Source organism: Silene latifolia, chromosome 10, assembly GCF_048544455.1.
Source record: "Silene latifolia isolate original U9 population chromosome 10, ASM4854445v1, whole genome shotgun sequence".
Lineage (NCBI taxonomy): Eukaryota > Viridiplantae > Streptophyta > Magnoliopsida > Caryophyllales > Caryophyllaceae > Silene > Silene latifolia.
Window position 1 is genome coordinate 29,643,249 of NC_133535.1, and position 12,385 is coordinate 29,655,633.

Genomic DNA, 12,385 nt, shown 5'->3' on the forward strand with positions numbered 1-12,385 from the left:
ATCTACGTACCCTTTTTATTGTCTTTCCTTTGTTTTGGTTAAACCCTAATTTAGAGATTTGGGGGTTTTATGTGTAGTATGTGATTTGGTAGCCCTTATGTGTTGTATGATAAGAGGAGGGTTCATAGAAGAGGCTTTTTGACTCGGCGGTAGAGAGACCGTCGATTGTGTGCATATCGGGTAGGATTTCCTACTCGGTATTAGTCCCATAATGGGATATTGGTGATGTGTTGTATTTGGTTGTTTGATATGATGATTGTCTTGTGTTTGTGGTTGTGATTGCTGTTGATGGTTCTCGAGATGCGTTCTCGCTGAGTGGGGTCACTTGCGGGAGTGACTTCACGCCCTAGTTTCGCCCTTCGTGGAACCGCCACGAAGGGGATGTGAACATTAATGGACGGGGTTATCGCTCACTATGTGGAGCGGGGATTTGGTGGGTACGGCAGCGCGGTCCCCCATCGGCGGGTCGGGTCCAAAGGGACGATCGATGATTGAGATGATTGGAATTGGTTGGTTGTGTGTGTGTGACAGATTAAGTCGTCTGTTCATCTTATTGTTGATATATATTGAATTGTGTGATTAGTACTTGACCCCGTTTAAATGTTTTAAAAACTCGTGGTGATCCATTCGGGGTGGTGAGCGATTATTGAGCGGTGTGATATGACGCGTATGGGATAGCTGGGATGAGTCATCACGTGGCAGTTAGAAGTCTTCCGCTGTGTCAGGCGATGTCTAGTAGCTTTGATAGTTTTAGCTGTAGACCGTCTGAGAACCTTGTAATTTCTTTTATTAGTTTTGGTTTTGAACATGTAATCACTTAAACTATAATTACTTTAAAAGTACGTTTCTTTATTGTTTTATGATATTCATTGCCTCGGGCAACCGAGATGGTAGTACCCTTATACCTGAGTGGTCCTGGTAAGGCACTTGGAGTATGGGGGTGTTACAATGGTAGCCATTACTTGCTGCCTATTACGAAGACGCATAGGTCATGGTGAAATCGTTGTATTCTCCGTAAAGGAAGACAAGTCACCTGTGACATGATTAGAAGCACCAATATCGATAATCCAATCAATACACGTACTAGATAACCGATCAGCGGAAGCGACAGAGTAAGAAAGCACAGACAGGTCAGCACGAGCAGCAGTCACGACATTAACTCGAACAACCGAACCACCATCAGCACGGTTTGATCCTAAGCCCGGGACACCCGAGCCTCCTACCCCTATCCCGTGACCTTTTCCATGGTGAAGTTCAGCCAGGCTACGAGGCCAACTTTCCCCATCAGTCCGGGAACTTATTTTGCTTGAGAAAACAAGAATTAATATCCTGCCTATTAACATTACAGTAAGAACAAAACAATTTGCGACATTCAAACTTTTCTTTCTCACGAATAGCTTTTCAATCAGTGGGAGTACGAGACACTCCTGGAATAGCAAAGGCGACAATATCGGGGACATTAGATGGCGTCGAGGCTTCGCCAAGTAAGCGTTAAGCCTGCAACGCTGCGTGATATCAGCGATCGAGGGTGGGCAGAGGATCGAGTTGGAATTGTTGATCACAAAGAGTACCATATAAATTGTTATCAAGTCCCATAAAAAATTGATGCAGTAGTTAATTGTCAAGTCATTTAATTGCTTGGGGAGCAATTTCACGAAGACACCGCCCCCATTTACACGCGAAACGTGGCTCGTGAACAGCAAGAGCACCACAGAACGATTTCAATTTCCCATAATACATTGTAATAGACATACCTTTGGTTTGTTTGCAATTACTGAGTTCAATTTTGAGAGAATGGATCGACGTACTATCAACCACGGCAAAACATTCCTCCAAATCCTCCCACACAGTAGCGGCATCTTCAACATACGGGACGCTTTCAAGAACAGTAGGGTCGATTGTATTCCGAAGCCATTGAACAATGGTGCAATTGACAACCTCCCATTGTTGAAACATTAATTTATCAGTCGGTTTTTCGATGGAACCGTCACAAAAACCGAATTTGAGACGAGATTTGAGAGACATTCTCATAGAACGACTTTGTTAATTTCACTGTAAAATAGTAATACCAAGTAAATCATGAGATCCGAGGAAAAAAGAAAATAGGGGAACGATTTTTGTATGAGTGTTTTGTGTCAGATCGACTTCACCTGCAATGATGTGAGAAGCGTGATGACAACGTTAGGTTTGTAGAGGAGATTTTTTGGTCAGGCTCAATACTATGTTTTATTAGATTTAAAAAAACATATATATTGTGTCTCATATTTTATGCGATGCTATATTACGGGTCTATTAGTATCCATGTCCTCATCTGTGTCCATGCTCATGTCCTTATCGCGAATAAGAATCTAAATTTAAACTCACACTCGGAGTAAGAAAACTCTTACCATTTTTTTTAAAAGAAAGGATTAATTCATTAATAAAAAGTCATACGACATCTACAAGATGTGTCAAATTTGACCGGATACAAATCGACTAAAACCAAATAAAATAAAATCTCGTTCAAAGAAAGATTTGTAAACTTGAATTGCTCTAAAGCATATCCTCTATCATATCGCCGCAAACAGCTTTTCACAAGAGGATCATAGAATCTTGAGCTTTGACGAGAAACGATTTCATCTGGCCAAATTGAGTGCAATCAACAAACCGACAACATATGTAATACCATATAATGATCCATTATGAAACCGATCTTCCGCATCTTCACCATATGAGGAACGACCAAAGCGCTCTTATTTATATTACCAATAGAACTAAAACCTAGAAAAACAAGGGCTGAAAAAACTCCGAATCCTCGAAAAGACAAGGACTGAAAAGACTCCGAAATAGAGACGGACAAATGGATCTCGGCAAAAGAGAAACTTTTATTGATTAATTCATACAGTTTCATGATAAGAATTGATAAATAAAGCTATTTAGAGGGCTTACCATCTATCAGTTGTCGATAAAAGCCCCGGATTTAATTGATGGGGGTTAGGATTTTTAGAGAGAATAAAGGGAGAGGTAATACTAATGATTATCGATCCCCTGAACAAGAAAACTCTTACCATTTGAATAACCCTACTCAAACTAACTCTTATTTTTACCTTTTACTTAAATATTTAAATCGTCTACAAAAGAATAAAAAGAGAGACGATAAAAATGTAAGGAAGATTTCATTAAGATTATTTTTATTTGGTGAAATGCATGGTTTCATAGAAATGATATTATCTTTAATAATGTTAATTTAAGCATCAACAAACTTATTACTTTATGCAATAATAGCACTAAGGCCTGGAATGTGACTAGATTTAAGGATCTCAACAATCCCGAAATAGAAGAGTCAGCTAGAAACATTTCTAGTAAGGAAAAAATTTGGTGGGATAAACCTAGTAACGGATTTCTGAAGCTAAATTTTGACGGATCGAGAATAGAAGGTAATAAAACTGTCTTAGGATATTCTATAAGAGATCACAATGGTAAAGTCGTTTTGTTGGGAGCAAAAAAAGTCAGTGCGGATCCATAAGATCCTTGTTGCGGAAGACTTCGCTTTAAAAGAAGGTATTTTAGCAGCTAAATACTTAGGAATTCAAAGTTAATTGTGAAGGGTGATAACTTATGTGTTATTAACTCGATTCGAGTTACTTGGCAAATTTCGTGGGAAATTTCTAGTATTATCAAGGATGTGAAATTAGAGCTTCATTTTTTCGATGAAGTGATAATTAAACATTGCCAACAAGGTTGCTGACTTCATGGCTTCTGTTAGACATTTATGTCCAACTCTTTCGAGGTGGTTTGATAGCCGGTGGTTTCAACTTACCTCCCTCATTCAAAAGGATGAGATAGATTGATCTTACCCTAGATGATTAACCTAGTTTTCTTACCTTATTTAAAAAAAAAAAAAATGTAAGGAAGCGGTTAAAGTAAGTGAGGTGTGGATTCCGTTAGATGAGAAAGAGGAAAAGAGTGTGTGTTTTGTTTATGTGTCAGTGTTTTTCCTGTACTTGAAGAGAGAGAGAACAAAGGAGGAAGTCAGATCAGAGACAGAAACCGTTTTCCAAACACAAGGATCTCTAATCTCAGCAATACCAAGGTCATCCCTTTTCTTTATTTTCATTTTTCATTTTTCATTTTTCATTTTTTCTGTTAATTACTTCCATATTTACCTGCTTCTTCTGTGTCTGATTCTACTTTTCTTCTTATTAATTCGTGCATAAAATGGCTTTTGTTCATCTCTGATTACTTTCCCTTTTCTTTTACTTTCTTAATTTTGGTTAAGCTGCTTATAAATTACTTAAGTTTAAGTAAAATAAACCAATTTGTGTAATAGTCTCTGAAGTTGGGTATTTGTTAATTTTCTGCAGGTTTTCAGCTTATAGTTTACACAAATTCTCATTTAAGACGGTCATATCTGGAGGCTTAACCGATGTACTTGTGAGGTTATTTTCAAACCGTTTATTGAGATCAGTCGATTCATGTTTTGGTTAATATTGATCCAAACATAAAATTGTGTGATGCAATAATGATATTTAATTTAGATAAGAGAAACCAACCTGCGTGTAGTCGATTTTGAATTCGCGGAATTGTTCAAGTATCATGATATTCTTGAATAATGGTATTGATCTTTAGGACCATTGCCAAAAGCCACAGCTCTAAATTTGTTTTCTTCCGACTTCGTGTTATGTATGATTGCCTTTTGCTGTGAATTGCATTTGTGTTGTCCTTAACTACCCCCATCAATATAGAGGATAAAATAGACTAAGAAACAGTCACATAAGTATGCCATAACTTAATTTAACACGGATTACCAACTCACTAGTGGAATTTAAGTGATTGGCATCGATTGTAAATGGTCATTGATATCAGTTATCAGGCGATGCCAATCAAGCCGATGTAAAGGGTTGACCAATTTCATGTCCGGACTAATAAAGTGTTTTCCCGATGGATATTCTTGCTCTTGTGGAATCTAAATGTGACACCTACTTAACTGTGCTGTTTTCTGATTTTCTTATTTTCATTTTAGATAAAGCTTTGGAGTGAAGATTTAAATGTTTTGTGTTTTGATTTCAGCTGTAAGTGACTATGAGTGGTAGCTGATCTCTACTGGAAGATAAATTGAGCTACGATATCAAGGAAGCAAATTTAAGCATCTCTATAACGGTAGACATGTCTTTCCGAAGCATAGTCCGAGATGTGAGGGATGGTTTTGGGAGCTTGTCTAGGCGAAGTTTCGAAGTGAGGCTCTCGGGTCATCTCCGAGGGAAATCACATGGTTCAGTGCATGAGTTACCTGAGCCATCTGTAGTTATTCAGACTAGCAAATGGGCTAGCCTCCCACCAGAGTTACTACACGATGTAATTAATAGATTGGAGGCTAGTGAAATTACGTGGCCTGCTAGGAAACATGTTGTTGCTTGTGCTGCAGTTTGCAGATCCTGGAGGGAAATGTGTCACGAAATCGTCAAAAGTCCAGAGTTATGTGGAAAGCTTACCTTCCCTGTGTCATTGAAGCAGGTGAGGATACTATTCAAGCTTTTAAAGAATATTTTCCATGAGCTAACATTTGGCTAACTTTCATATTAAGTTGTGGTCAATGTGAGGATTCAAGGGTGTGAGGTGAGCTTTGAAATTTCCATGATGAAAACGCACCCCACAAGAACGTTACCCTAGTGTCTCAAGGGTTCCCACAAATGGCGGGGTGAGGGAGTTTGGATGTACAAACCTTTCTTACTTCTATTGACGCGAAGGTTGCCTAATTCGTTATCCCAATATGCCACATCTGGCGCATATGTCCTTATATAGATTTTATGTAAGCTGCATGATTATGCTGTAGATGATTTGCAATTTGTTGGCGGTCGAGGGAATCCAGTAACCCAAGTGTAAACATTTTGATAGGCTATTTCAAAATCACCCACAATGGAAATTGTGTGGAATGATACTATTTCACAATAAAGAGAAACACAATTAGTATAATGGTTCGTTTTGCTTAATACTAATCATAAATTCATTACCAAATAATATTGTGACTTTCACTGCTTCGAAAGTAAAAATAGGCTCAAGACCTTAAACCTTTAAATACTTGTTCTCATAACTTAATGAATGGCGATCTTACCATACTTGTTAATGATCCAAGAGTCCAAGACTTGCACACTCAATTGGATTATGTGATTATGTGAAGCTGTTATTCCCTCCGTCTCACAGTTTTCTTCCCATATTCCTTTAAGGATTTTACTCGGCTTTCTTCCCATTTGAGAACTTTCTTATTTGGTCTAATACTTGCACCGACAACTAAGCTGTTGTACTCCATTTTTTAAAAGTTGTGCCTAAACCAAATGGGAAGAACACAACGGGATGGAAAGTGTACTTTCTTTTAATTTGCTGATCTAGACTGATAGCATGTTTGTTTTCCTGCAGCCTGGGCCACGAGATGGCGCAATCCAGTGCTTCATTAAGAGAGATAAATCCAACTTGACTTATCATCTTTTTCTTTGTCTTAGCCCTGGTAAGCTTCAGCAGACCACTTCTCTTGTTTCTTGTGGAATACCTATTAGTATTTTTTATTATTCAGTGCTTTTTGACTGTTGATTGTTTTGATTTGAATTCTGACCATTATTATGGTATTGCTTGATAGCAACAGTGTGAAGATTTCATGATAAATTTTACAGTAGTTGGATAGCTTTTTTTTTTTTTTTTTTTTGGTTCCTTGTTATGAGGTGGTATATTCAGGTATTCATGTATTGTGTTTGTTTTCGTAGTTCTGAGTTTAGCAAATGCGGATTTCTTCTTCAATAATCCTGAAATATATGGTGCTTCACAAACCCTGTTGATTGTTATTTATGTGCTGATGAGTTGGTGATCATGTTTCCTTTGCCTTGGTGCACCATCTATATTATTGTGTGATAAAGCATACCTTTGTGGCTTTTGGTTGAAAGTGTACTGCCTATAAAGAGGGAACTAGAACTCTAGAAGACGATGGAACGAACCGAAATGACTCACTAAGGTTGTGTTTGGATTGAGAGATTTGGAGGGAAAAGAAAGAGAGGGAGAGTAAGGGATTTAAAATCCCTTATTTGGATAGCAAATAAGGGTGGAGAGAAATGGAGGGGTGGAGATTGGGAGGGATCCATTTTCCCTCCTCCAAGGGTAATCAAAATCTCTCCATTATAGGCAAGATTTGGAAGGAAATTGTATCCAAACTCCTACATCCCATCTGCCCTCCCCTTCTCTTACCTCCCTTTCTCTTCCCTCCTTCCCCCTCCCTTCCGTTTCCCCCCATTTTTGCTATCCAAACACATTCTAAATCAACTGCGCTTTTTTTGAAAGGAGAGTCATTGATGTAATTCTATACGCAAGGGTCAGGTTGTATACATCAGAAATTCTGAACCTCCCTTGCCCCGCCATTTGGGAAAGCCATTGAGGCACTGGGGTAATGGTGTTTGTTGTGTATTAGTATATTTCCGAACTTCTGGATTTGATTCTAACTGAACTTACTATTGCAAGACTCTTGGTGAGACACCTATTGAACTATGCACACTTGTAAGCTGTTTGAGTTAAATTCTTTCAAGCTATATATGAGCTTTTCAAGTATTTCCTGAAACATCAGCTCATGGTTTCTCTTGTTTTTGACGGTTATGTACCTGACATTTTCTGCTAGTAGTACCTTCAATATACTAAAATGAATTTTGTTGTCTTGTTTGTTGATAGTAACCATATCCTTGACTCATTTCTATTCTGCTTTTGGATTTTCAGCTTTGCTTGTTGAAAATGGGAAATTTCTTCTTTCTGCAAAGCGTACCAGGAGAACAACGTGTACTGAGTATGTGATTAGTATGGATGCAGATAACATATCAAGGTCCAGCAACACTTACATTGGGAAATTAAGGTGAGGTATCTTTTTCTTATTGGTTGTCCACTGTCTTCGCAAGCTGTATTTTTGCCCATCAAAGATCCTAAAGATGACGATGTTGTTTCCCCTAAAATTAGAGTGGACGTCAAAAAATGCATGAAATTTGTTAAGATAGACATACAGTGATATCAGAAGGATATCCACTTTTTATGGCATTATAAATCATAACTCAAGAGCATTAGACATGCCAGTTCTGTGTGCGTAATCACAACATATTCAGACGATACCAGTATTTAGGAGACCAATTACACAAGTGTGGTTACTTCTAAATTTTGGTATTATAGGCAAATTACACAGTAGAAGTGTATAACTGCTCAGTGCTCAGTGCTCACATTGCCATTTTTGCCAATATTGAAAGTTTCAAGAGGATTAGAGGGAGTAACTTGTATATCGGGACTGAAATACCTGTTGTGATTTTGGTTTATGATTTGTAACGCCATTACATGTACTGCATTACATCCCAATTGGTTGCTGATTTTGTGTGTGTTCGACTTGGGTTCACGCCTTAGGTCAAATTTTCTGGGGACCAAGTTTATTATCTACGACACACAACCGCCCTACAACTCTCAATCTTCACCACCAGGCCGTTCTAGCAAGAGGTTCCACTCCAAGAAAGTCTCCCCGAAAGTACCCACGGGTAGTTACCACATCGCCCAAGTGACATATGAGCTGAATGTCCTCGGCACGAGAGGGCCACGCAGGATGAGTTGTATCATGCCGTCGATACCGTCTTCCTCTCTTGAGCCAGGTGGCAGTGTTCCCGGGCAGCCCGAGCTTCTTCCACGTTCTCTTGAAGATTCATTCCGGAGCATATCTTTCTCCAATTCCATCGGTGCATCAACCGAGTTTAGCAGCTCGCGATTTTCAGACATTGCTGGTCCTCGGGAAGACGATGAAGAGGGCAAGGATAAGCCCCTGGTTCTTAGGAACAAGGCCCCTCGGTGGCACGAACAGTTACAATGCTGGTGTCTTAATTTCCGAGGGAGAGTGACAGTCGCTTCCGTCAAGAACTTTCAATTAATCGCTGCACCGCAGAACCCGGTCGGGGGCCCAACCCCATCTCAACCCGGCCCGTCAGATCACGATAAAATCATCCTCCAATTTGGGAAAGTTGGGCAGGACATGTTCACCATGGATTACCGGTATCCTCTTTCTGCATTTCAGGCTTTCGCTATATGTCTAAGTAGCTTCGACACCAAATTGGCTTGTGAATAGTAGAGAATCGCGAGGGTCAAAGGAAGTTAAGAAACCGAAAATCGAAGCCCAGAACAGATTTAGCATGTTATGATCATCGTAGAACAAATTAGAAGTGTGTTGTGTTAGCATCAAATAGCGATTGACAGAAAGCTATGTTACTCCCGTCTCTCTGTTGAAACATTGTGATGAGTGCCAGATGTAACCTAAACTGAAGTGTTGAAGTGTCTGGAATGCTAGACATACACCAACAAAGTGAAGCAACGAAGTAACATAGATTGAGAGCCCAGAGCCCTTAAGAAAGGGTTTTGGATCCATGTACCTTATTAGTTTCTTGTGTTAGACATACATTCCGATCCTGTCGGTGAACATTGTTGTGTCCTGATTCTGTATTGTAAGAAGTGTTCAAGGATTCCAAAAATGCACGAAAGCTAAACTGCGTGCTTGCATATTCATGTAATGTTTCCGTTTTGACTATGTTACTCGGATAAGGCTACAAGATATCCTAGTTTACAAGGTCGGAAAATTGTTACCTGTGAATAAAACCGATATTTCAGAAGAATAAAAGGACTTGTAGATGTATCGTTGTGTCCTGACTCCTGAATCATGATCCTATTTGTTTTCTTAAGGTATCCAAATTCCAAAGCATAACACTAAATGACTAATGTCACTCAATTTGTGCTTTATGAGAGAGTGAATAGTAAGACAATTATACGGAGTACTCCGTATTTGAGTGGTGTTAAAGAAAAGTGTGTTGACCCCACCTTAAAGGGTAAGATTATTGGTAGTCTTGAGACAAGACATTGACAAGTCTTAAGATAAGATTCTCTCAAGACTACCAGTAATTTATCCAAGACTCAACTTAAGACTTTTGGTGAGTGTTGACCCCACCTTAAAAGGGAAATTGACCCAATCTTAAAAGGGAAATTAACCAATGAGTAAATCTCATGTGTCATTTATTTTTTGTAAAAAAAAAAAAAAAAAAAAAGTAAAGTAGAAAAGTAGAATCTGAGGTGAATCTGACGAATAATGTATAAAGTCTGAGATGAGTCTGGGATGAGTTTGAACAATAAAGAAATAATAAAAGTTAGTAAAAAGCTGATGTGCCTGGGTTTTAAAACTGGGAAAACTCTTACTAATAATCTCACCATAAACTCTTCTTTAAAACTGGAGAGACTCTTACTAATAATCTCACCATAAACTCTTCTTTTATTCCTTTTTTTTACTTTATTTGAACAAGCCATGAAGCGACCTAAGGGCCCACCTCAAAGGCCAAGAGGCAATCTATCTTTGCAAGATTTGTATAGGCAACTTTCTCCTAGACTAGACCCCATAGGATTATCGGAGGATGACCTAATACATGCTTCCTCCGTTGTATATGATAGTTTACGTTTGCTTTATGCACGTATGCTAATGCTTGTTTTATTTTGTTCATATCTTTAGTTACATATCATTAAAAATTATAAAAATTTGATATTCATAATGCACCCGGTAAGACGATTTAAACAAGATCCAACATGACTATCTTTTATGTTATGCATTAGAAGTTGTATTGAAGATTTTTCTCACTTATAAATAGTGCCCAAAAAGCAAACGTAAACAATTCAATGGAACGGAGGAAGTAATATACTTTACGATATTCTCGTATATCCTTAAACTTTTTCGTTTTCGACCTCTCATTTTTTATAAAAAAATTTCGACCGACAATAATTCTCTGTTACAAGTTCAGAAAACGGTAATTTTTGTTTTCAAACCAATTATCTCGTCAAGGCCTTAAATTTGAAAAAAAAACCACTGTTTTTTGAACTCGTAGCCAGTAGTTATGGTTAATCAAAGTTTTTTTAACGAATAACTTTGACCGACCATAATTCCCGACTACGAGTTGAAACGTCGGTGAATTCTTTTTCAAACTAAAGACCACTTAAAGACGCTCAATTTGAAAAAAAAAAGTTTATCGTATTCTGAACTTGTAGTCAAGAGTTATTGATGGTCAAAGTTTTTTTTTACAAGAAAAGAGGGTACATCCTATAAAATGAAAAAAGTTAAAGGGTACACGAGAGAATATTCCATATACTTTTGTTTAAATATTGAATTATTTTACATTTTTACGTATACTTTCTATTTTATCGTATATTTCATCATTTTGAAAATTGGATTACGCATTTTTTAAGATTGAGGCTTTCAAACATCACTCTTGATCTAATAATATAATATAAAATTAACTAAATTAATTCAACTTAAGAAGTTTCTTAACAAAGTTTAACATAACTTTTTTAATCTAATACTCCGTATGAGTTAATCTAAAGTTTCTGATCTGAAGTAATTGGATCTGAAATGGATTTTTGTGCTTAATTTTAATTTTTTTTAAACTGTACTTATAACATCTGAATTAAATTTAGAGTGGTTCTCATTCATGTACGAGTTTTACTCATTTATGGACGTAAATGACCGTAATACCCCTTTAATTTTAATGATTTCATTTTCATACCCTTCTTTCAATCTCTCTCTCTCCTCTTCTTTTACTCTTTTCTTACTCTAACTACCACCATCGAACCACCACGCATTAGCCACCATCCACCACCCGACTCCAAGTCTCGAAATAAAAATAAAGAAAATAGTAAAACTTACTAAAATAGATACAAAACATTTATCAAAAAAGATAAATGAAAAATTCGGAAACATGCCGAGTAATCAACGTAGCTTATTGCGATTTGGTTGTGTCATCTCCACAAATTACAAATCCTACAAGTTGATTTACAGTTGCCAATTGGTGCTATTTGTTGTGCCTATGTGCTAGACTAATTATTAGAGTTGGTTTCGTTGTTATGCGAATTTAGTTACTTGATTGATACGAACCGTAATTTAATTAGTATTAATAAACCCTAATATAATTAATAAAATTAAGAATTAGAATTATTACTCGATTGATATAAGAATTAGCATTCATAATTGTATAATTTGACGGATTTGTTTAATTTTGTTTATTTGATTAATTTTGTAAGGAGAGAACTAGAGAGAATTAGGGAAAATTAGGCAAAGGGCATACTATGGAAGAATAATGAAAAAAAGTCCATGAAAGAGTAAAAGTTGTCCATGAATGAGCAACTACATAATTATAGGATATTAACTTTTCTAAACTGATAGAACCTGAACTAGACTGAACTTATAATATCTAGCTAAACTGAAGTTATATGGTCTTAACTTTTTTAAACTGAACTTAAGGAGTGATTTAAGTCCAAAAGAACATGACTTAAGTATAACAAAAAAGAAGAAAAAGTAAGGCCCTGTTCTTTTGGACTGAAACTA

General features: G+C 37.2%; 1 protein-coding gene across 2 annotated transcripts; it reads left to right on the plus strand.

Annotated features, from left to right (window-relative positions):
• The first annotated feature begins 3,904 nt into the window (after positions 1–3,904).
• LOC141605428 (tubby-like F-box protein 8) lies at positions 3,905–9,646 on the plus strand. Of its 2 annotated transcripts, XM_074424188.1 has the most exons (6): positions 3,905–4,072; positions 4,344–4,418; positions 5,050–5,493; positions 6,394–6,481; positions 7,729–7,861; positions 8,395–9,646. In XM_074424188.1, exons 3-6 carry the CDS (start codon positions 5,146–5,148, stop codon positions 9,098–9,100), a joined length of 1,275 nt encoding a protein of 424 aa, XP_074280289.1. In that variant the 5' UTR covers positions 3,905–4,072; positions 4,344–4,418; positions 5,050–5,145; the 3' UTR covers positions 9,101–9,646. The 2 variants fall into 2 exon arrangements, with proteins under 2 accessions (XP_074280289.1, XP_074280290.1); XM_074424189.1 differs by lacking the exon at positions 4,344–4,418 and having other exon boundaries at positions 3,983–4,072.
• Positions 9,647–12,385: the final 2,739 nt, after the last annotated feature.